The sequence below is a fragment of the Loxodonta africana genome, unplaced genomic scaffold (assembly GCF_030014295.1).
Source record: "Loxodonta africana isolate mLoxAfr1 unplaced genomic scaffold, mLoxAfr1.hap2 scaffold_89, whole genome shotgun sequence".
Lineage (NCBI taxonomy): Eukaryota > Metazoa > Chordata > Mammalia > Proboscidea > Elephantidae > Loxodonta > Loxodonta africana.
This window is the reverse complement of record NW_026975636.1, coordinates 818,739-845,221: the sequence shown is the minus strand read 5'-3', so window position 1 is coordinate 845,221 and position 26,483 is coordinate 818,739. Positions and strand designations below refer to the sequence as shown.

At 37.2% G+C, this 26,483-nt stretch overlaps 1 protein-coding gene across 1 annotated transcript; it reads left to right on the top strand.

Moving 5' to 3' along the window:
- Positions 1 to 2,499: 2,499 nt before the first annotated feature.
- On the top strand, positions 2,500 to 21,711 carry LOC135230230 (olfactory receptor 8K3-like). Its single transcript, XM_064279151.1, has one exon. It carries the CDS (start codon positions 20,679 to 20,681, stop codon positions 21,624 to 21,626), a length of 948 nt encoding a protein of 315 aa, XP_064135221.1. The 5' UTR covers positions 2,500 to 20,678; the 3' UTR covers positions 21,627 to 21,711.
- Positions 21,712 to 26,483: the final 4,772 nt, after the last annotated feature.

Sequence of the window (26,483 nt, the reverse complement as noted above, 5' to 3'; positions counted from 1 at the left end):
TACCCTAAGTATCGCTTCCTATATATTACAAATGGAGATATATTGTTATTATTGTTAGGTGCCTTCAAGTTGGTTCAGATGCATAGGGACCCTATAGGACAGAGTAGAACCGCCCATACAGAGCTTCCAGGGAGCAGCTGGTAGATTTGAACTGCTGACCTTTTGGTTAGCCGCAGAGCTCTTAACCACCACACCAACAGGGCTCCAAATGAAGTTATAGCAGAGGTATATCTGTATACATATAATTCTAGGAATATTTCCATGTATAAAGACAAATAATCCACATTGTTATCAATTATATATCTATCCAAAACTTGTCTAGTATGTTGACTGTTCCATCCTGGACTATCTATTATCATGAGTTTTAATAAGATAATATATTGAAGTACAGGTTCAAAATGTATCCATGAATTTTTTTAAGTATATAAAAAAAGAAAAGTTTTAAGAAGAATGTGATAATATCCACATATCCAACACCTGAAGTTTAGCATATTATTCTTTTTTGTTTCATCTATCAGGCTATCCATCACTCTACCTAACTGTACATGTGTGTGTAAAATTTGTGGAAGGTGGGTATATATTCAAATACAGTAAAATGGAAAGTTTGGATTTATCTTATTCATACTGGGTTTGTATACTAAAAATCTACCACATGATACTGCATTAAAGCTATTGATGTTGCTTATATCTCTCTCCAGAATAGATTTTCTGATAGACCTAGATGGATACACACAATCTAACAATGTTGAACGAATTTACTCTGACGGGAATCACAGAGCGCCCTGAGCTACAGTCTCCATTGTTTGGGCTATTCCTCATCATCTATATGACCTCAGTCGTGGCAACTTGGGCATGCTCATTCTCACTAAGATAGACTCTAGTCTGTAAATGCCCATGTACTTTTTTTCTCAGATACCTGGCTAACACTGATCTTGGTTATTCAACGGCTGTGGGATCTAAATGTTTGTGAATTTTTTGTTCATGGAAATGCAATCTTCTATTATTTGTGTGCTACACAGAGAGCTTTGTTTATTATGTTCATAACTAGTGAGATTTTCATTCTATGTCCTACTAGCACTACGCAGCCATCTGTTACCCTCTGCTCTACTCAGTCATCATGTCACAAAGGGCGTGCTGGGTGTGGGTAGCAATCACCTGTCTCTACAGCACATTTATTTCTCCTCTGATCACTATAAAGATTTTTAATTTATCCTCTGTGGCTACAATGTCATCACTCATTTTTACTGTGACACTCTCCACTTGTTATCCTTGCTCTGTTCAAACATGCATGAAATGGAATTGATCATTCTCATCTTTGCAGCTTTTGATTTTATTTCACCACTCCTAACAGTTCTTGTTTCTTACCTGCTCATTCTTGTAGCCATTCTCAGGATGAACTCAGCTGAGGGCAGGCACAAGTCTTTCTCCACCTGTGGGTCCCACCTGACGATGGTGGTAGTGTTCTATGGGACTTTAATCTTTACATATCTGCAGCCCAAGCCCACCCACTCCTTTAACACTAATAAAGTGGTTCCCATATTTTACACCTTGGTTATCCCTATGTTGAATCCTTTGATCTATAGTTTAAGGAATAAAGATGTGAAATATGCCTTATGTAGGACTTTAGGGGCAATTATGCATTATGTTTTCTCAAAGTTCTTTATACCATGTCATTCACATAAATTACATTATGGGCTTTAAACATTTCTTCTATGCGCCTTCGGAGGGCATAGCAAGCATGAAAGTGCAGATAAGTTCAACATCTATTTATATAGTGCCTACTAGCAGTCAGTCTACTGTGAGCTGTAAATAAATTAATAAAACAGAAAAAAAAAGTTGCCTTTCTTGAGCAGGAGAGATGCATCATAGGCTTAACAGGTAGGAAATTGTATAGTCTATTAGAAAGTGTTAGGATTGGTAAATTAAAATAAAAAAAAGAGGAGTGAATACAGAAGAGTAGATAAAATTTTGTAGAAAGAGTTTGCATGTGCACACGTGTGTGCGTGTGTGTGTGTTTGTGTACGTGTGTACACACACATCTTCTGTTTTAGTGCTCCGGCTCTGCCCTTAGATGGCTTACTGTAATTGCAAGGTGCCTCAGTGTGGCTGTATGTTTTGAAGTACTCAGTCATCTGAATTTGCTCAAATGTCCCCTTTCTAAACCTTGAAATCCCTCTCTTTCATAATCAGTGTCTTTACATTCATATATGAACCCTTAGAGTCTGCTTACTTTTATATTGTTTTTATTAATATTAAATCAAAAAACCAAACCCATTGCCGTTGAGTCGATTCCAACTCATAGCGACTCTATAGGACAGAGTAGAACTGCACCATAGAGTTTCCAAGGAGCGCCTGGCAGATTCGAACTGCCTACCCTTTGGTTAGCAGCCGTAGCACTTAACCACTACACCACCAGGGTTTCCTTATTAATATTATCTTATAAATGGTAACAAAATAAATTTATTATATTCAGAAGGATCAGCTCAGTATCCGGTTTGTCTAAATCGACCTTTTTTTTTTTTTTTATCAGTGTACATACCAGTTAGGATAAATTTATTGAAGTACACACAGTAGTTTCCAGGTTTTTACATTTTTTTTCTCTACCTCATTGATATCAGTTCCCAACTGCATGGTTCTGTCTCAGATTGTTATCCTTATCTATCCGGAAAATTATAATTGTTTAGAAGACATTTTGTAATTGTTTATGTATCCTTGCATAAGAAGTCTATTGTATGATGAGCTAGGTCATTGCTTTTTTTTTGTTTGTTTGGCTGAATTTTCTCAAATTTGGTTAATGTAAGTGTGCTCTATATTTGTTCATCATTTTGATTATTCTACTTGGAAGAAGCAAAAGGAGAAAACAAATGTTTGAACTGTGCTGTGTTTCTAGTGAGTGAGGTGTGATATGTGGCATTTTATATATTTGCCATGATTTCTTGACATAGTTGCTCCATATTCCTTCCTCATTTTCCAGGCATATTTTCTTATTTTTATTCATTTAATATTCAAAAAAAATTTATGAGAAAAAATAAAGGAAATTTTAGACACTAAGATTTTCTATATTAAAAAAAAAAAAAAAACCTCTGTGTTTTAAGGTAGGACCATAGAAGGAGGGGCGTGATATATTTCCATGTATACAGGGACTAGGAAACCCATAAGAAAAAAAATCATTGATAAAGAGTTTACCAAAATAGAAATTTAAATTTAAGATAATTTCCATCCCTAGTCAAGTCCAAGCGGCTTGACTGGGGAATTCTATTAAGTATTTAGGGAAAAAGAATTAGCCTATTCTCTATAAACTCTTCCAGAAAACTGAAAAGGAAGGTATGTTTCCATTTTCTATATGAGGATAGCTTCAATCTGATATCAAATGCAGACAAAAGCATTTGATAAAACAGCATGCATGTGAAAAACATACAGAAAAATTTAAGAAATTGAATCTTGAAATATGTAAAGGCAATAGTATATCAAATTAGGTATGCCCCAAGAATGCGTGATTGGCTTTTAAAAATCACTTAATGGCATTCACCATAAAAACTATTAGAAATGAAAACCAATGCCACATAAACTGATATAGAAAAATATTTTAAAAGTCCCTATTGTGATAAAATTTTGACCAAAGTAATATAAAAGTAATCCAACAGAATCAGAAATTACTGAACAATATCATTAGTATAACACAAAAGTAAAATTTTGCTGAAGATAATTCAAAAGGGTTAGTGCATCAACAAAGAAAGTCCAGAAATTCAAGCTGGTCAAAAGAGGATATATAACAAGGGATGTCATTGCTGATGTCAGATGGATCCTGGCTGAAAGCAGAGAATACCAGAAAGATGTTTACCTGTGTTTTATTGACTATGTAAAGGCATTCGACTGTATGAATCATAACAAATTGTGGATAACATTAAGAAAAGTAAGAATTCCAGAACGTTTAATTGTGCTCATGAGGAACATGTACTTAGACCAAGGGGCAGTGATATACTTCTTGTTTTAAAGTCAAGGCAGGTTTGTGTCAGGGTTGTATCTTTCCACAATACTTATTCAAAGAAGCTGGGCTACATGAAGAACAGGGCATCGGGATTGGAGGAAGATTTATTAACAACCTGTAATATGCAGATGACATAGCCTTCCCTTCTAAATGTGCAGGGGACTTGATGCACTTACCGATGAGGATCAAAGACCACCACCTTTAGTATGGATTACACCTCAACATAAAAAAAAAAAAAATGAAAATCCCCATAACTGGACCAGTTAGTAACATTGTGATAAATGGAGAAGAGATTGGAGATGTCAAGGATTTCATTTTACTTGCATCCATAGTCAACACGCGTAGAAGCAGCAGTCAAGAAATCAAAAGACGCTTTGCATTGAGCAAATCTGCTGCAAAAGACCCTTAATAGCATTAAAAAGCAAAGATGTCACTTTAAGGATTAAGGTGTTCCCGAGCCAAACCAGGGTGTTTTCAATCAACTCACATGCACGTGAAAGCTGGAAAATGAATAAGGAAGACTGAAGAAAAATTAATGCCTTTGAATCATGGTATCGGCTAGGACTTCCAAAAAAAAAAAAAACGAAAAAACCTGTCTTGTAAGAAGTACACCCAGGATATTCCTTGGTAACAAGGATGGAGAGACTTTGTCTCACATACTTTAGACACATTATGAGGAGCTAGCCCCTGGAGAAGGACATCATGTTTGATAAGTAGAGAGACTTTGTCTCACATACTTTAGACACATTATGAGGAGCTAGCCCCTGGAGAAGGACATCATGTTTAATAAGTAGAGGGTTAGCAAAAAGGAGGAAGACCGTCAGTGAGGTGGACTGACACAGCGGCTGCAAAAATGGTACAAGCATAATAACGAAGGTGAGGATGGTGCAGGACCCGGTAGTGTTTTGTTCTGTTGTACATAGGGTCGCTAGGAGTTGGAACCAACTCAGCAGCACCTAACCCCAAGTAGCAACACTGTTAAAATGTAACTTACTCAAACCGATAGAGGGCAACAAAGAACAAGTCACACCTACCATCACACATGCTATGAAAGATTGAGTAAATTCTCAGTAAGACCAGGAATAAAACACGTAAATCTACCCTTACCAAATCTGACATTTTGTGGATGTAGCCAGTACAATAAGGCAATAAAAAAAAAAACGAATAGAAAGTACCCAAATTGGAAAGGAAGAAATGAAACTTTTTATTGATAGATGATAGGATCGTTCATGTACAATGTCTAATAGGGCCTACAATAAAAAAAAAAAAATAGAGTTATAGAATTAAAAATTAACCTAGCATTTCTTTGTGAATTTATTTTCAGCTTATTGGTTTATTAAAAAAAGAGCTATTTGGATTTTAAGTGGAGTTGCATTGATTCTATAAATACATTTGGGGATTTCTTAGATATAACACTGATAATGGATTGAGTTGTGTTCCCCAAAATATGTTTCAGTTTGGCTAGGCCATGATTCCCAGTATTGTGTGGTTGTCCAACATTTTGGAATCTGATGTGACTATCTTATGTGTTCTAAATCCTAACCTTTAAGATGTTACTAAGGCAGAATTAGAAGCAGTTGTGTTAATGAGGAAGGACTCAACCTACAAGATTAAGTTGTATTTTGAGTGACTCTCTTTTGAGATATAAAAGAGAGCAGCAAGCTGAGAGAAGTGGTACCTTATGTCACCAAGAAAAACCTCGCAGAGCAGGGCACATACTTTGGACCCAGAGACCTGGAGCTAAGTTCCTAGATGAGGGGAAGATTGATGACAAGGACCTTCCCTAAGAGCCAACAGAGACAGAAAATCTTCCCTCAGACTTGGCGTCCTGAATTCAGGTTTCTAGCCTTCTAAACTCTGACATGTGTTGGAAGCAACTCAACAGTAACACATAATTGGTGAGAAAATAAACTTCTATTTTTTAAAGACATCCAACTGTAATATTTCTGTTATAGCAGCACTAGATAACTAAGACAAACAGTAGAAGCAAAATCCGTAAGAAGCTTGGCCAAATCAAATTTTAAAACTCTTGCTCTTCCAAAGACACTTGTATACAAACAAGTTATATTCTTGGAGATAATGTTTTCAAATAACATATCTCATAAATGACTTGTGTCCATAATATGTGCAGATGGCACAGAACTATAAAAAAGGAAACACTCTGCAAAAAATAGCCATAAAAATCAACAATAACTTATCCAAAGAAAATATGCAGCTGACAAGCATATAAAATGCTCGTCGTCATTATTATTTTTTATTTTTATTGTGCTTTAAGCGAAAGTTTACAAATCAAGTCAGTCTCTCCTACAAAAATTTATACACAACTTACTATATACTCCTAATTGCTCTTCCCCTAATGAGACAGCCTGCACCATCCCTCCACTCTCTCTTTTCCTGTCCATTTCGCCAGCTTCTAACCCCTCTTCCCTCTCATCTCCCCTCCAGATAGGAGATGCCAACATAGTCTCAAGTGTCCACTTGATCCAAGAAGCTCGTTCTTCACCAGCATCTTTTTCTATCCCATTGTCCAGTCCAGTTCCTGTCTGAAGGGTTGGCTTCGAGAATGGCTCCTGTCCTGGGCTAACAGAAGGTCTGGGAGCCATGATCACCGGGGTCCTTCTAGTCTCAGTCAGACCATTAAGCCTGGTCGTTTTACCAGAATTTGGGGTCTGCATGCCACCACTCTCCTGCTCCCTCAGGGGTTCTCTGTTGTGTTCCCTGTTAGGGCAGTCATCGGTTGTAGCCGGGCACCATCTAGTTCTTCTGGTCTCAGGCTGATGTAGTCTCTGGTTTATGTGACCCTTTCTGTCTCTTGGGCTGGTAATTACCTGGTGTCATTGATGTTCTTCATTCTCCTTTGCTCCATGTGGGTTGAGACCAATTGATGCATCTTAGATAGCTCCAGACACTGCTCTCCAAAGTGGGATGCAGAATGTTTTCTTAATAGATTTTATTATGTCAATTGACTTAAATGTTCCCTGAAGCCATGGTCCCCAAATCCCCGCCCCTGCTACCCTGGCCTCCAAAGCATTCAGTTTCTTCATGAAACCCCTTTGGTTTTGGTTTAGTCCAGTTGTGCTGACATCGCTTGTATTGTGTGTTGTCTTTCCCGTCACCTAAAGTAGTTCTTATCTACCTCTCTCCCTCCCTCCCTCATCTCATAACCATCGAAGAATGTTTTCTTCTCTGTTTAAACTATTTCTAGAGTTCTTATAATAGTGGTCTTATACATTAATATTACATCTCTAGTAAGATTTATTCCTAAGTGTTTTGTCTTCTTGGGGGCTACTGTAAATGGTATTGAATTGGTGATTTCTTCTTCAATGATCTTTTTGTTGGTGTAGAGGAATCCAACTGATTTTTGTATGTTTATCTTGGATCCCGATACTCTGCTGAGCTCTTCTATTAGTTTTGGTAGTTTTCTGGAGGATTCCTTAGGGTTTTCTGTGTATAAGATCATGTCATCCACAAAAAGAGATACTTTTACTTCTTCCTTGCCAATCCAGATGCCCTTTATTTCTTTATCTAGCCTAATATCTCTGGGTAGGACCTCCAGCACAATGTTGAATAAGAGTGCTGAAAAAGGGCATCCTTGTCTGTTCCCCTATCTCCAAGGGAATGATTTCAGGTTCCCTTTTCCATTTAGGATGATGTTAGCTATTGGCTTTGTATAAATACCCTTTATTATGTTGAGGAATTTTCCTTCTATTCCTATTTTGCTGAGAGTTTTTATCACGAATGGTGTTGAACTTTGTCAAATGCCTTTTCTGCATCAGTTGATAAAATCACGTGACTCTTGTCTTTTGTTTCATTTATATGATGGACTACATTAATTGTTTTTCTCATGTTGAACCATCCCTGCATACCTGGTATGAATCCCACTTGGTCGTGGTGAATTTTTTGATTATTTTTTTGAATTCAATTGGCTAGAATTTTGTTGAGGGTTTTTAAAGGATCTAGGTTCATGAGGGATATATGTCTGTAATTTTCTTTTTTTGTGGTGTCTTTACCTGGTTTTGGTATCAGGGATATGCTGGCTTCATAGAATGAGTTTGGGAGTATTCAGTCCTTTTCTATGCTCTGAAATACCTAAACTCTTCTCTGAAAGTTTGGTAGAACTCTTCAGTGAAGTCATCTGGGCCAGGTTTTTTTGTTGTTGTTGTTGTTGTTGTTGAGATTTTTTGATTACCTTTTCAATCTTTTCTTTTGTTATGGGTCTATTTAGTTGTTCTACCTCTGTTTGTGTTAGTTTAGGTAGGTAGTCCGTTTCTAGAAATTCATCCATTTCTTCTAGGTTTTCAAATTTGTTAGAGTACAATTTTTCATAGTAATCTGATATGATTCTTTTAATTTCAGTTGGGTCTGTTGTAATATTGCCCAACTCATTTCTTATTCAGGTTATTTGCTTCCTCTCCTGTTTTTCTTTTGTCAATTTGGCCAATGATTTATCAATTTTGTTGATTTTTTCAAAGAACCAGCTTTTGGTCTACTTAATTCTTTCAATTTTTTTTTTCCTGTTTTCTATTTCATTTAGTTCTGCTCTAATTTTTATTATTTGTTTTCTTCTGGTGCCTGAGGGTTTTCTTTCATTGTAGGGATACTTCTTTGATTTTGGCCCTTTCTTCTTTTGGATGTGTGCATTTATTGACATAAATTGGCCTCTGAACACTGGTTTTGCTGTGTCCCAAAGGTTCTGATAGGAAATGTTTTCATTCTCATTGGATTCTATGAATTTCTTTATTGCATCCTTAATGTCTTCCATAATCCAGTCTTTTTTGAGCAGGGTTTTGGTCAGTTTCCAAGTGTTTGATTTCTTTTCCCTGCTTTTTCTGTTATCGATTTCCACTTTTTTGGCCTCATGGTCAGAGAAAATGCTTTGTAATATTTCAATGTTTTGCTTTCTGCTAAGGCTTGCTTTATGACCTAACATGTGGTCTATTCTAGAGAATGTTCACGTGCACTAGAAAAGAAAGTATACTTGGGTGCTGTTGGGTGGAGTGTTCTGTATATGTCTATGAAGTCAAATTGGTTGATTGTGGCATTTAGATCTTCCTTGTCTTTATTGAGCTTCTTTTGGATCTCCTGTCCTTCACCAAAAGCCGTGTGTTGAAGTCTCCTACTATTATTGTGAAGCTGTCTATCTCACTTTTCAATGCTGATGGAGTATGTTTTGAGTCTCTTGCAACCCTGTCTTTGGGTGCATAAATATTTAATCTGGTTATATCCTCCTTGTATATTGTTCCTGTAGTCATTATACAGTGTCCTTCCTTATCCTTTATAATGGTTTTAACTTTAAAGTCTATTTTGTCAGGAATTAATATTGCCACTCCTGCTCTTTTTTGATTGTTGTTTGCGTGATATATTTTTTCCCATCCTTTCAGTTTTAGTTTGTTTGTGTCTCTAAGTCTGAGGTGTGTCTCTTGTAGGCAGCATATAGACGGATCCTGTTTCTTTACCCATTCTGCCACTGTCTGTCTCTTTACTGGTGCATTTACATTCAGTGTAATTATGGACAGGTATGAATTTAGTGCTATTATTTTGATGTCTATTTTTGTGTGTTGTCGACAGTTTCTTTTTCCCACTTAATTTTTTGTGCTGAGTAGATTATATATTGTCTTTTCCTCTTATTCTTTGACCATTTTGTTTCTGCCGAGTCTCTATTTTTGTCTTGTATTTTATTTTGATGTGTAGGATAGTTTGTCTCCTTTGTGGTTACCTTATTCTTTAACCCTATTTTTCTAAATTTAAACCTAACCTTTATTTCTTTGTATCACCTTGTCTTCCTGTCCATATGAAAGATCTATGACTACATTTCTTAGTCCCTCTTTGTTGTTTTAATGTTGTCTTCTTTTATGTAATAGAATCGCCCTTTCTCTCTTTTGAGCGTTTTTTATCTTGGTTTATTTTTGTGATTTCCCTGTCAGGGTTGACTTCTGATGGCTCTGCCCAGCATTCTAGTCTTGGGTTGATACCTGACATTATTGATTTTCTAACCAAAGAACTCCCTTTAGTATTTCTTGTAGTACTGGTTTGGTTTTTACAAATTCCCTAAACTTCTGTTTATCTGCAAACGTCCTAATTTCACCTTCATCTTTGAGAGACAGTTTTGCTGAATACATGATTCTTGGCTGGCTATTTTTTTCCTTCAGTTTTTTATATGTCATCCCATTGCCCTCTTGCCAGCATGGTTTCTGCCGAGTAGTCTGAGCTTTTTTTTATTGACTGTCCTTTGTAGGTGACACTAGCCAATCTTAAAATTCTCTCTTTATCTTTGGTTTTGGCAAGTTCGATTATAATATGTTTTGGTGACTTTCTTTTAAAATCTACCTCAAGTGAGTTCGATGAGCATCTTGGATAGATATCTACTCATCTTTCACCATATCAGAGAAGTTTTCAGCCAACAAATCTTCAAGAATTCTCTCTGAATTTTCTTTTATCCCTCCCTGTTCTGGAGCTCCAATTACTCACAGGTTATTTCTCTTGATAGAGTCCCACATGATTCTTTTCTTCATTTTTTAAAATTCTTTTATCTGATTTTTCTTCAAATATATTGGTGCCAAGTGCTTTATCTTCAAGTTCACAAATATTGCTCAATTCTTCTCCTCTGACTTTCTATTGAATTGTCTAATTCTGTAATTTTATTGTTAATCTTCTGAATTTCTGATTGCTGTCTCTCTATGGATTTTTCCAGCTTATTAAATTTTTCATTATGTTCTTTAAGAACTTTTTAAATTTCTTCAATTGTTTTATTTGTGTGTTCTACGGCTTGTTCTGCATTTTGCCTTATCTTCTTCCTGAAGTCTTGAAGAGTTCCGTATATTAATCTTTTGCTTTCCGCATCTGGTAGTTCAAAGAATACTCATTCATCTGGACAATTCCGTGATTCTTTGTTTTGAGAGCTTGTTGTGGCAATCATGGTCTGTTTCTTTATGTGACTTGATATTGACAGTTGTCTCCAAGCCACCTATAAGTTATTTTATTAGTTTGTTTTGTTTGCTTACTGTATCATAGCTTCTTTTTTTGTTTTGTTTTGGTATAACCCTATGGGTTGCTTGAATGAGCTAGCTTGATTATTTTCACCTTTGGAGCTCTGACATCCTCTCCCCAGATGGCTAGAGCTGTTTTCAGGTAGCTTAGGTTTCCAGGTAGCTGATCACCAAGTGTATGGTACAGGCTCTGTCCTACAGTCTTGCAGGGGTAAGGGTGATTGGTGTAGGTACTGGTATCTGGTTGCAGCAAGTGGTCACACTCTGAACAAGGCAGGGGGCTGAGAATCATCCCCCAAGTCTCTCTGAAGAAAGCTGGTCCATTTTTCCTGGAGTGTACAGGTGGGTGGGTTCTGCAGACAGACCATGGGCACCCAATGTTTTTGGTTGTAAGGACTGGGAGGTACCAGTTATCCTTGGACCCCTGTTGCAGGTGACTGGGTGACCTGAGTGAAGCCACCAGTCCTTATGCCCCTTATGTGGGTTGGTGAGGACCCTGTGTAATAGGCAAAGTGGTGTCAAACATCAAACACCCACCTCTCCACCGCCCAGCTGAAATAGTTGTAGTCTGCCAACAAGGGCCTATTCTCCCGAAATATGCCCACAGATGTCCATGCAGAGAGTAAAGGTAGTCAAAGTCCATGGACCATTTATGCCTGGACAGGAGCCGCTTCAGTCCTGAGCTCCCCATGTTAGTGGAGCTGGCAAATTATCTTTTCCCTCAATTTCATATTTATTCCTTCTCCAGGGCCTGGAGGATGGCTCTAGGTGCTCAACAGGACCTATCTCGGGCCCAGGGAATTCAGCCATGAAGCCATCTTGGGGGTGTGGTAGAATATACACAAGTACTTGGCTTTTGCTGAGAGTGACATTCTTCTCTGGTTTCAGAGGTGTGAGCAGGCTGTGTGGCTGGCTGCTTCTCCCTGAGGAAATTGCAGCTGAACACTAGTACCAGTCCACCACAGCTGCTCCCGGGAATGGTGCCTGAGGGCTCCTGGCCATTCAGGTCTGGTAACTTCTCTCTGCTTCTGAATTGTCTCTTCCTCCCCTGCCTCTCAGTTCGTTTTCTAACCTTGTCTGTGATGTCCAGGGCTCCTAGCTTGTCATGAATGTACTCCTTTCACTTTTTTTCCCAGGTATTTGTTGTAAGAGGGCTCGCCAGTTGCGTCTGTCTATTCTGCCATCTTGGCCCCACCTCCTCATTTATTTTTATTTATTTGTGCTTTAAAAGTGAAAGGTTACAAATCAAGTCAGTCTCTCATACAGGAATTTACATACACTTTGCTGTATACTTCTAATTGCTCCCCCCTTAATAAGACGGCTCACTCCTTCCCTCCACTCTCTCTTTTAATGTCCATTCAGCCAGCTTCTGACCCCTTCTGCCCACTCATCTCCCATCCAGATAGGAGATGCCAACATAATCTCATGTGACTCCTGATCCAAGACACTCATTCTTCACCAGTATCATTTTCTATCCCATCGTCCAGTCCAATCCCTTCCTGAAGAGTTGGCTTTGGGAATGGTTCCTATCTTGGGCCAACAGAAGGTCTGGGGACCATGACTACCAGGGTGCTTAAGTATCAGTCATACCACTAAGTCTGGTCTTTTTATGAGAGTTTTTAGTGTGCATCCCACTGCTCTCCTTCTCCCTCAGGGGTTCTCTGTTGTGTTCCCTGTAAGGGCAGTCACCTGTTGTAGCTGGGCACCTTATAGTTTTTCTGGTCTCAAGCTGATGTAGTCTCTGATTTATGTGGCCCTTTCTGTCTCTTGGGCTCATAATTACCTTGTGTTTGGTGTTCTTCATTCTCCTTTGCTCTAGGTGAGTTGAGACCAATCGATGCATCTTAGTTGGCTGCTTGCTAACGTTTAAGACCCCAGCTGCCACTCTCCAAGTTGGGAGCAGCATCATTAGTAATTAAAGAATTTCAGTTAAAACATTAATGACATAATTCTTTACATCTATTAGAATATCATGTAGTTGGTAAGTATGTGGAGGAACCTGAGTATTCATAAACTCCTACAGGGAAATTAAAATGGTATAAATACTTTAAAAAATAATTTCCTTTCAGCATCAGGGTCTTCAAAAGCTAACCACAGTTTTATCATAAAATTTAACCATATTACTCATATATGTCTACCCAGGAGAAATTACAGCATTTTTCCTTACAAAGGCATGTATACAAATGTCCATAGCAACTTTGCAAAAGTCAAAAACTAGGATCAACCCAACTGCTCATCTACTTGAGGACGAATAAGTAAATTGCGGTATATTCAAGAAAATGGATACTACTCAACAATAAAAACTAATGAATTATTGTTACCTGCAAATATATTGATAAAAAGTACAAATCAATAAATTGGACTTTGTCAAAATTAAAACAACCCACACGTAGACATTTATTCCAGAGAAATGAAAACTTATTTTCATACAATAACATTTACACAAATTAGTAGATAAATGGTAACTTTGGAAAAGTGCAAGATAGTACACAGTACTGGGGAAGTCATGATAATTTGTTTAGGGCGAAGTCATAGAAGCTTCATAGACATATCCAAACCACCTGAGAGACTGAGCTACTGGGCTGAGGGGCTGGGGACCATGGTCTCAGGGAATATCTAGCTCAACAGACATAACATAGTCTATAGAGAAAATATTGTACATCCAACTGTGGTGACGCTTGCAAGCAGGCATCTAAAATATATCTACTGGTCATTCTGTTTGGAGCAAAGGAGAATGAAGAGAACCAAAGGCACAAGGGGAAGATTAGTCCGAAGGACTAATGGACCACAACAACCACAGCATCCACCAGACTGAGCCCAGGACAACTAGACAGTGCCCAGTTACCACCACCAACTGCTCTGGCAGGGGTCACAATAGAAGGTCCCAGACAGAGAGGGAGAAAAATGTAGAACAGACTTCAAATTCACACACACACACACACACACACACACAGAAACCTGGCTTGTTGGTCTCACAGAGACTGAAGAAACCATAAAAGTATGGCTCCTGGACACCTTTTAAAGTCCAACACTGAAGTCACCCCTGAGATTCACCCTTCAGCCAAAGATTGGACAGGTCTATGCGGCCAAAAATAACACACATGAGTGACGTACTTCGTATTGCAATCATAAATACAGGACTAGTGGGCACACTTGTTCAAAAGCAAAGAAGAGAAAACAGGATGGGACAGAAAAATTGGACAAATGGAAACAGAGGCTAAGGTAAAGAAAGGGAGAGTGTTGACATAGTACAGGGTTGGCAACAAATGTCACAAAGAACTTGTGCATTAACTGTTTAATGAGAAACTAATTTGCTCTGAAAGCTTTCACCTAAATCACAACCAAAAAAAGAAAAAAAGGTTGATAAAAACATTATTTATAATAGCTAAAAACTGGCAGCAACCCAAAATTTCCTTCTGTGGGTGAATGGTTATGTAAACTGTAATAAATAGATACATGATACAATACTCTACAATAAAATGAACAAATTATTAATACACACAACAGCATGGATGGACCTTAGTAGAGTCATGTGAAGTGAAAAAAGTCTATCTCAAAATGTTGTTGCTTTCTGCCATTGAGTTGACTTTAACTTATGACAACCTTATGTATAACAGAACAAAATGATGCCCAGTCCTGGGCTATCCTCAAAATCACTGGTATGATTGAGTCCACTGCTGCAGCCAATGTGGAAATCCATGTCACAGAGGGCTCACATTCTCTTTGGCCCTTTACTTCACCAAATATGATGTCCTCCTCCAGAAAATGGTCTTTCCTGATGACATGTCCAACGCAAGAAGATCGGACAATGTTCTGTTGGAGACAACAAGATATTTACCATTAAAAAATTTTTGGTTCGTTAGGTACCATGGAGTGGATTGTGACTCATAGTGACCTATAGGACAGAGTAGAAATGCCCCATAGGGTTGCCTAGGCTGTTATGAATGCAGATGGCAAGTTCTTTTTTCTCCAGAATGGCTTGTGGGTTAAAACTGTGAACCTTTTGGTTAGCAGTGAATTTTTAAACATTGCAATACCGGTGTTCCTTCCATTAAAGAATAGACAAGTAAAAAAAAATACACACATACATATACATATCATTACATATCACAAATAAGCAAAAAAAAAAAGTCACAAATGTTTACATTACAAATATTTAAAATGGCAAAATGCATCAAAAAGATTTATAGCATAATACATATATATTCATAATAAAACATTACACACAAAATACCACACTTTACAAGGTGTGATGGTTAAGGTTGTGTGTCAACTTGTCTTGGCCATCATTCTCAGTGGTTTGGCAGTCCAAAGATGTTGTGATCACTTCCATGATGAGGTTCGATATAATGTGGTTACCTCCATGATAGACTCTGCTCTGAGTAGCAAGTCAGTTGAAAGGAAGTTTCCTTGGGTGTGTGGTCTGAATTGAATATAAGCAGACATTCTGGCAAGGTTCATTTGCTATTGCTCACTTTGGGTCCTGTAGCTGGCTCCTGTTCATCTGACCTCTGGTTCTTGGGAATTGAGCCAGCAGCTTGCCTTCAGTATTGCCTGCTGATTTGGGGATTCTTGGATCTTCCCAGCCAGTGAGCAAGAGCCCTGCTGTTTGACCTGTAGATGTTGGGTCATCCAGCCCTTGCAGCTGCATGAATCAGGAGAAGCCTGTATCCTGATCTCGGGACTTGGGATGTTCCAGCTTCAATATCCCTGTGAGCCATTTCCTTGATGTAAATCTCTGTATACACATATTTATATGCTTTACTGGTTTTGCTCCTCTAGAGAACCCAGCCTAAGACACAAGTGTATATTGACATGGTACAGCATATGTCAAGCACAGCTGAATATGTGTGAAGGCAAGAAAGATGTTTTGGGATGAGGATTGAACAGAATGGAAAAGCATACAATATTGAGATGTAATAAAGGAAGCAAAAAACCTAAACAGACAGATGATGGCAATTGATCATCAAATGAGAAGCAAGGGTAACATTTCTGTTCTTTAGGTCAAAACAAAATTAACAAACAAAAAATAACTTGAAAATAGCAATAACAGCAACAATAATAAAAATAGTAAGAGCAAACTAGGAAGTGATACCTCACATATGCACAATGCAATAGTTTTATTCCATTTAAGTCTTTTAAATAATGTGATAAGACAGTGTTTAAGCACTTCTTCGTTTTGTCATCCGTTTGAAGAAACCACTGTAGAAATAGAGAATGTTGATAGGTCTGTTATACAGATACGATATTTTAATCCCGATCCCCATGTGGTAAAAATGGAACGTTAACAAAGAGTAAAACAAAGGACTATATGAAACAGATAAACATAGACATGCATACACACTCTATGAGTAAAAATTTGGTCACTGGTGAATACAAAATATACTGGACAATTAACAAACGAAGGCCAGGTATTTTGTTAAGCTTTCAAATGCCTCAGGAACAATCAGCAAATTGTTTGGCATCTCCTCAGGGAGGATCTCCATGGGTAAAAAAAAAAAAAAAATCCATAAATTCTTCTCCCTCTGCCGTTTTAAGAAACACTTGGGAGAGGAGTCAAGACAGAGGCTTCATTGCAGGTAAAAAGACTGTTTCCGTATTTTACCAGTATCCAGAATGTTTCATTGACCCTTGCAGGGTCCCACCTTTATCCAATGGCAAAGTCATTGCAAAATATTAGGATTTCTGATTCAGTTCTGTGTGCGTTATACTTTTCAATAGTGCCTGAAGCTAGGATCTCTCTCCAATTTTTTGACATAATTTTTTTTTCAAATCTTCACACTCTATTTCAGAGGCTAAATGCTAAGAAGCATTTTGAAACATTATCATTCCATGTCTAAATATTTTTACTTCATATAAGTAGTTATCTGAATAAAGTTAACAGAAAAAAACAAAGTCCTGGAGTCAGTTTTGCCTCATAACTGCCCCCTGGGTATCAGAGACCCGTGCTCCACAGGTTTTTCAATGGCTGTGACCTTCCAGAAGTAGATCTTTCTTTCTTCAAGGTGCCTCTGAGTGGACTCGACCCACCAGCCTTTCAGTCTGTAGCTGAGTGCTTAAGTGTTTTTGCCACCCAGGTGGCCTAATTATGTGAATAATAGAGCTCCAATATGAAAGTAAAGGAAGCATATACAGTATTAAAAATACTGCAGCAGAATTATGAAGCTGCAGGTATTCAGTTTCTAGCATTGGTGTTCTTCAAAATCCTCAGTTATAAGCTGCCTCTAGGCTCTTATGTACCTCTCAAGTGTAATTTAATATTTAATGCATATTTAGATAACAGTACAAATGTCCATTTTTCCTAATCTCTTGATGAAGAAACAAATAAATTTCCATCTCACACCTCGTGTTGAGAAGTGAAAAGCAATTTTTGGAGTTTAGGAAACTTTTAATTACCTAGTTTTTTTTTTTATGGTGATAGTATAATATATACCATATTCTTCAATTTCCAGTAGAATCTGGCAGGAAGAAGACATAATTTTTTCAAAGAGCATAGCTGTGTAAAATGAATTAAATGCTCAACAAATACAGTAAACTATGGAAAATAATTTGGTGCTCTCCGTGGAACTCCAAAGCCGATGGGAGGAAGTCCTCTTATCTCCTCTTAACTTATAGGAAAAGCAGCACTTACCAATATAAGTATTTTTGTTCTTCAGCCTTTCATCATTGCAACTCGACAAGATTTACATTGCTTTTATTGTATTCATTGAAGATAGTTGATTTCCTAATTATAATATCTACTAATACCCAATTCAGTACCTCTTAAAAAAAATTTTTAGTGTGCTTTAAGTGAAAGTTTACACAGCAAATTAATTTTCCAATCAGAAACTCTTACCAAAAACTGTGTCCGCACTCTTCTCATTTCCTTCCTGGCTCCCTGTTTCCATTAGTCAGGTTTCCCTGTCCCTCCCTGACTACTTGCCCTTTTGGTCTCCTGTAGTTGATCGAAGTTATTGTTTAGCAGCCCCGTCTGTTATTGGCCTGAAAGGTGGCCACCAGGGGTGTCTGTAGTTTCACATTAGAAGATTGTCTTAAGAAAATAGTCTCAGGGGTTTCTCCAGCCTCTTTCAAACAAGTAAATCTGGTCTTTTTTGTTTATTTATTTTTGAATTTGAATTTTTTTTTTACATTTTTTCCCCCATTTTGCTCCAGGCTTTCTATTGTGATCCTGGTCAGAGTGGTACCATCTAGTCCTTCTGGTCTCAGGTTAGAGGAGGCTGTGGTTCATGTGGGCCATATGTCCTTTGGACTAATTACTTCCTTTAGTCTTTGGTTTTCTTCGTTCTCCTTTGTTCTAGGTGGAAAGAGGCCAATAGTTTTTTTTTTTTTTTCTGACATAAGCAATGTGTGTACAGGGTCACAACCTTGTAAGCAATGTTTTAAATGAGATAGTGTATTTCCTGTGCAACCATTTTATTATTTAATATGATACTATTGTATTTTTCTATTTGTTTGGTTATTCTTGATTCAGAGGCTGCTGGTAGTGCTATTTTCATGTAAGTAGTATCATTTCAAACCTTTCGTTCTTTTACCTTAAACTGCCATCCTCATCCTTCTCTGGCATTTTTTTTTTTTAATCTGTGGCTTATTAGGGATACATATATACATTTTAATTTAAATATACATGTGTTTATATGCATTATGTACTATATAATAGCTTAAACTAGAGGATTTCTTTATCCAAATGGAATTTTTAAATGAAATTTTGTTATATAAAATCAGTGACATGGACCTTACTTTCTCCCAATTTGTTCAAATTTTCTCTCACTGTCTTAGATTCTTCCATGAGAAACTATATCTCATTTGTTACAAACAATTTAGTATATTAGTTATAATGAAAATGCTCCTAGGTTAGGACATATTTTAAGTAAATTTATATTCAAATGCACTGCTGACTCAAAAGTGACCCCATAGCTGTAAATAGGCTATAAATCTCTATGGAAGCAGACTGCCACATCTTTCTCCCATGGAGCCACTGGTGGTTTTGAACCGCTGACCTTTAGGTTAGCAGTCCATCAACTTATATTAAAATGTATTAAGAAGATGTATCATCCAGAAGATTGGCACATCGATGGTCCAATTTTAGTCATGGAGTTGAGGATGCAGGAGGGAAGGGCTGGGCTCAGTTACATGGATAACAAACTACTCAACCTACTTATCATCATAACCCTGACATAGAAGCTAGATCACAGTAGGAGAATTTGCATATGCATATGTAAAGAAAACACCTTTCAGGTAACTTACTGTCATCATTTGTCATTTAAAAAAAAAAACATCACTATATACTTGATATTTGAGACTTATGTCCTGATATCTTAAATGCATTGAAACATTTAATCCTCATTTTTTTTTCCAGCAACACTGAAGGGAAGTGGTCATTTTGCACTTGTGAATAAAGAAATTAAGGTATCTTTTTTTTTTTTTATTCTATAACCCACAAAGCCAAAACCAAACCCATTGCCACTGAGTTGATTCCAACTCATAGTGACCCTATAGGACAGAGTAAAACTGCCCCAAAGAGTTTCCAAAGAGTACCTGGTGGATTTGAACTGCCGCTCTTTTGGTTAGCAGTCGTAGCACTTGACCACTATGCCACAAACTTTTCTATTACCCACAAGCTGAGGTATAAAAAAGACTATATCTGTATGGGTCTACCACCTGGAATAATTTCCTGTATAAAGACAGACTATCCCCACCACGATCTATTAGATTTTCCTTGTGTTCAATACTTGTCAAGTATGTTGTTTCCGACTGTACCACCTGTGGCACAAGGGCTTTTACAGGACTATGTTTTGAAGTAAGGGATACTAAATGTTTCCACACATTCTGGGAATTTGCATTTTGAAATGTTTTTAATGAAGTTAACATACATATTATAATTTTATACATGTCATTATGTAATTGTCAGTATTGTAAATGAAAAAAGAAAGTTTTGTAACCACCCATATACCTAACACATCTAAAATTTTTTACTTTTTTTATTTTTGCTTCATATATCTATATGTAAAAAAAGAAAACCTGTTGCCATCGAGTTGATTCTGACTCATAGAGACCTTATAGGACAGAGTAGAACTGCCCAATAGGTTTTCTAAGGAGCAGCTAGTAGATTCAAAAAGCTGACTTTGTGGTTATCAGCCAAGCTCTTAACCACTGCTCCACCAGGAATCCCATCAAGGTATATGTATATGTACATCTACATCTACGTGTACACGTACACATATGCCTTCACCTACATCTTTATCTGTGTCTATCTCTATCTCTATGTCTGTATCAGGGCTTTTCAACTTCCGCCATAGTGACATTTTGGACTGGAAATTTTGTTATTGTGTGGGGTTACTCTGTATATAGTAGAATTTTTAATAACATCCCAGGCCTCCATTAGATACCAGTAGTACCCTTCTCCTAGTACTGACACCCAAAATGTCCTAGGCATTGACAAATGTTCCATGGGCAGCAAATTTTCCTCAATTGATAACAAGTTAGATTTTTCTTTCTTTCCCTCTATCTTTTTTTCTTTCTTCATGTACCTATACTTTACTTGTGGGAGGCGGGTTTACTTTCAAAAACCTGTATTGGAAGTTTGGATTTATCTTATTCATTTAGCATATTGCCTTTGTATACTAAAAATCTACCAGATGATGCTACATAAAACCGATTGACTACGCTGATATCTCTATCCAGAACAGGTTTCCTGATAGACCAAGATGGAAAAGCAAAATCTAACAATGCTAAATGAATTCCTTCTGATGGGAATCACAGATCACCCTGGGCTCCAGGCTCCGTTGTTCGGGCTGTTCCTCATCATCTACACGATCTCAGTGGTGGGCAACTCAGGCATGATCATCCTCACCAAGACAGACTCCAAGCTACAAACACCCATGTACTTTTTTCTCAGACACCTGGCTATCACTGATCTTGGTTATTCAACAGCTGTGGGACCCAAAATGCTAGTCAATTTTATTGTGGATGAAAACACTATCTCCTATTATTTTTGTGCTACACAGCTAGCTTTCTTTATTGTGTTCATAACTAGTGAACTTTTTCTTCTGTCAGCAATGTCTTATGACCGCTTTGTGGCTATCTGTAACCCTCTGCTCTACACAGTCATCATGTCACAAAGGACTTGTTGGGTGCTGGTGGCAATACCCTATCTCTACAGCACATTTGTTTCTCTTCTGGTCACCATAAAGATTTTTAATTTATCCTTCTGCGGCTACAATATCATCAATCATTTCTACTGTGACAATCTCTTCTTGTTATCCTTGCTCTGCTCAAACACACATGAAATTGAATTGATCAATCTCATCTTAGCATCTTTTGATTTGATTTCATCTCTTCTAACAGTTCTTGTTTCTTACCTACTCGTTTTTGTAGCCATTCTCAGGATGAAGTCAGCTGAGGGCAGGCACAAGGCTTTCTCCACCTGTGGATCCCATCTGACAGTGGTGGTAGTGTTCTATGGGACTTTAATCTTTATGTACATGCAGCCCAAGTCCAGTCATTCCTTTGACACTGATAAAGTGGCTTCCATATTTTACACCCTGGTTATCCCCATGTTGAATCCCTTGATTTATAGCTTGAGGAACAAAGATGTAAAATGTGCCCTACATAGGACATGGAAAAAAATACGCAATGTATTTTCTAGAGTTTGATGCAGCATATGATTCCTACAAATTACACCATGATCTCAAACCTTGTCTGTGTGCCTCCATAGGGAACAGTGAGCACAAATATATTCAACATATATTTATAAATTGCCTTCTACATGCTAGTCACTCTTCTAAGTGCATTGATGAACAAAAGAGTACAAACTGGTACCTTTCTTGAAGGAAAGAGATGAATCACAAACAATAATTAAGAACAATCTATAGTACAGTAGAATGTGTTAGGACCCTTGTGGTGCAGCAGTTAAATTGCTTGACTGCTAACTGGAACGTCAGTGTTTCAAAAAACCAGTTGCTTCTTGGGAGAAAATTGAAGCAATCTGCTTCCATAAAGATTTTCAGCCTTGGAAACCCTATGGGACAGTTCTATTCTGTCCTATAATGTTGCTATGAGTCATAATTGACTCAACAGCAGTGCATTTGGTTTTTTTGATAATGTGTTAAAAAATACCAAACCCATTGTCCTTGAGTCGATTACTACTCACAGCAACCCTGTAAGACAGAGTAGGACTGCCCCATAGGGTTTTCAAGGAGTGGGCAGTGGATTTGAATTGCCGACCTTTTGGTTAGCAGCCAAGCTCTTAACCACTGCACCACTAGGGCTCCAGGAGAATGTGTTGGGAATCATGAAATTAGGCAAGGAGAGTGGATATGCTGAGTGGAAGTGGGAAAAAGTACTAGGTACAAAAGTGGAGATACAAAGATTCTGGTGTTTTTTTTTTTCAATTATTAAACTTTTCAGTGTCAGCACTTGTGTTTATGTATGTGTGTGTGTTTGTAAGCCTTTGCCTTCTGTTTTAGTCTTCAAAGTCTTCTGAAGGCTGCATTAGATCAGGGCCAGGTTGCGAGGAGTCTCAGAGTATATGGCGATTTAAAGTACTCAGTTGCATGAATTGCTTAAATGCCCCCATTGCAGATCTTGGAGTTCTACCCTTTACCCATTAATGCCTTTACTTTCACATGTAAATCTGTTTACTCAACATACCTTGAAATTTTTGCAGTTCAAAAGTTCAGCTCTGCATCTGACTTGTTTTTGCCTAGATCAGAATATACACCAGTTAAGATAAATTTCTTGAGGCCAACCATAGAGGCTCCCAGGTTTGAAATCCATCCCCTGCTGGTTGTTCTTTCTTAATAATTATCTTTTTTTGTTTAATGGATGATCCTTTCTTATCTATATCAACAACTTTTTAAGTTGTTTGTTCAATTACTTTCTGTGTATCTCCTTGGGTAACAGGATAGTCTATGACGAGTTAAGTTTGCTGCCTCTCTTTCATTGGTTTGGCTTTCCTAAACTTTGGTAAATATTTATTATGAATTTTATTTGCATTGACTTTTGTCCACCCTACTTGTGAGCGACAAAATGAGATAATCCCATGGTTTGTGCTTACCTGTATTTCTAATTCAAGTAAGACCTTTTATGTGGTAAGGATATAGTTATCTAGTTTTACGGACATAGCTGCAGCATGTTAAAACCCACTGCCGTCGAGTTGATTCCGATGCTCCTTAATTTTTTCCATGTATTTTTGTTTATTGTTATTATTTTAAAATTTCTAGTATTTTTTTGAAACTTCAAAAGTCTAAATTATTTTCTTGGCACATGATCATGAAATAAAATTCTCCGTGTAGCCAATGAAACTTGAATAAAAATAGTCCATTGGAATATAAAAAGGTGCACGGTTTATTGTCATGTGAGCATAAATAGTTTAAAAATGTTAAAGTACTTAGAAGGCTATGAAGGTCATGAGCACTAAACCAAACAAAACCCCGTTGCCATCGAGTGGATTCTGCCTCATAGCAACCCTATAGAACAGAGTAGAACTGCCCCTATAGGGTTTCCAGTGAGCAGCTGGTGGGTTTGAACTGCTGACCTTTCGGTTAGCAGCAGAGTTCTCAACCACCACGCCAATAGGGCCCTGCTGCTGGACTTTTTTTTTAAATAAATTAAAACCCCTTTCTTGAGCTAATTTTGGGTGATCCCTTTGCTTATTGTTTCATTACATGCATGGGAAAAGCATTACTAGATGATGCAATGCAGAGAGGCAGAGGCACCATAAGCAATTGTGACAGTTGGGCACCATGGTATTGTAGGGTGTGTCATTCATATACACTAAGATGTGAAAGAAGCAGCTGAAAATTTGCAATATATTGGGTAGTCCCAAGTTTAATGCAAACATCTAAGAGCTTCCCACCACAGAAATCATCAGATCAAAAGGAATAACATACAACTCAGGGATATCCATCAACCCAAAGGAAAAAAAAGTGTAATTCACCTATATAGTTTTTCACTGAAGGAGCTCCTGAAATTAAGAGAGAGAAAGAGAGGAGAGAGAGAGAAAAAAAAAAAAAAGGAAATACTAGCTGAGGATCTTGAGTATACGAGTTAAACATTTTTACAGTTAGAATAAGAAATGATCTGTGATTCATTTAAATATTTAATGGTCCCCAATAATCTTAATACTTGTTGTTGTTAGGTGCCATTGAGTTAGTTTTGACTCACAGAAACCCCATGTACAGGAGAATGGAATAGCACCTGGTCCTGAGCCATCCTCACAATCATTGCTGTGTTTGAGACCATTGTTGCAGCCACTGTGCCAATCCACCTCCTTGAGGGTCTTCCTCTTTTTCTTTGACCCTGTACTATACTAAGCTTGATGTTCTTCTCCAGTGACTGGTCCCCACCACCAAGTGTCAAATAGTATCTGCATGTAATCTTTCATCTAGAGAAAGTTACCACCAAATTGGTACTACATACGTTGCTGGATTCCCTGGAGAAAGAGTAAACCAGTGGAGAGGTGAACAGAAATGCTTTGAGGTAGGGAAGTCACAGAAGTCAAGTTACAGGAAGAGTGATATTCTAATTTCCAGTATATGTGACTGGCACATTGCTAGAACTGTGAGGGGCATGCCCTTCACTACAACGTGGTATTCCTCCCAGTTTTCGTTGTGTCATATTCTAGTAGTAGGTTATCTTGTATTCATAGCCAGTCTTTTCTATACACAATGGCAACTAAAAACAATAGCAAACCTGTAAAGGCTCCTTGGTGAGAAATATAAAAATATTATATTACTTAAATCCCAGAAAACCTGCACAATTTAATATATGAAATAACAGCAAAGTACAGCATCAGATATATCTATTTACATAATTTTAGCTCAAAATATTAGTTTATTACTTGAAGCAATAAAAACTAGCCAACCCTAAAGTAGGCAAAATAAGAATTCAACATTTACTGTCTCATAGAGAATATTGGTATTTAAAACTCACTTCTTCATGGACATTTTCTTTGACCATCACAACAAATGACTCTATGGAAATTGTTAACTTAAAATAATTGATAAAGAAACATTGGATTTTTTTCAAGGCTTTATTTTTTACAAAGTCATTAAATGTTCATGATTTTTTTTTTAAACATTAAGACTTTTAATACCTACTTGAGTAAGCAAGGATTCTACACATTTAAAGTGCTTTATACATGGGTAAATCTCTTTTTTCACATCTAGAAGTCAGATAAATTGGCTTTTTCTTGTTACATTTATTTTTTAAAACCTTTTATTGAGATATAATTAACATAGCATATAATTCACTGGGTTTTTATAGTTCACTCACTTGGCTTGAATTTTTTTCTTCATTTCTTTCAGTATGAGAAATGCCGAGCATGTTCTTCCCTTTTGGTTTTCCATGGTCTTTGCACATTTCATTATAATAGTTTATTTGTCTTCTCAAGCCACCCTTTGAAATCTTCAGTTTTTAACTTCATTATTTCTTCCATTTGCTTTCAAGAGCAATTTTCAGAGTCTCCTCAGCCATCCATTTTGTTTTTTTCTTTCTTTCCTATTTTTTTTTAATGACCTTTTGCTTTGTTCATACTTGATGTCCTTGATCCCATTCCAAATTTGTCTAATCTTTGGTCATTAGTGTTCAATGTGTCAAATATATTCTTGAGATGGTCTCTAAATTCAGGCTGGATGTACTCAAGGTCATGTTTTGCTCTAATTTTCTTCAGCTTCATCTTGAACTTACATATGATTAATCATTGGTCTCTTCTGCACTTGGCTCCTGGCCTTGTTGCAACGATGATATTGAGCTTCTCCATCATCTCTTTCCACAGACATAGTTGATTTCATTCCTGTGTGTTCTGTCTGGTGAGTTCCACATGTATAGTCTCCTTTATGTTGCTGAAAAAAAAGTTATTCGTAAAGAAAAATTTGTTGGTTTTACAATATTCTAACATGCGATGCCTGACATTGTTTCTAACACCAAGGCCATATTTTCCAACTACCAATCCTTCTTCATTGTCTCCAACTTTCACATTCTAATCACCAATAATTATCAATGCATCTTGACTGCAATTTTGATTAATTTCAGACTTCATAAGTTGATAAAATCTTTGATTTCCTTATCTTTGGCATTAGTGTTTGGTGGGTAAATTTGAATAATAGTCATATTAACTGGTTTTCTTCATTGGAGTATGGATATATCCTGTCTCTGACAGCATTGCACTTCAGGATAGATCTTGAAATGTTCTTTTTTAAGGATGAGTGTGATGCCATTCCTCTTCAATTTGTTGTTCCCATGATAGTCCAAATCAAAACGTATAATACCAGTCCATTTCAGCTCACTAAGGTCTAGGATATCCGGATGCCCATCTTTATGTTTTTTGTTTCATTTTTTACAATTTCATTTCTCAGAGATTCATACTTCATACATTTCATGTTCTGATTATTAAGGGCTATTTGCCAGTTTCTTTTCATTTTGAGTCATGCTAATAAAATTGAATATCTTAATCTGATAAAATAGAATAAGAAAGCAGTCTTAAACAGACAATTCACAACGAAAGAAGG

What these genes read in the sequence shown, in the direction of transcription:
- LOC135230230 (XM_064279151.1), top strand. Translation starts at nt 20,679, where the DNA reads ATGGAAAAGCAAAATCTAACAATGCTAAATGAATTCCTTCTGATGGGA.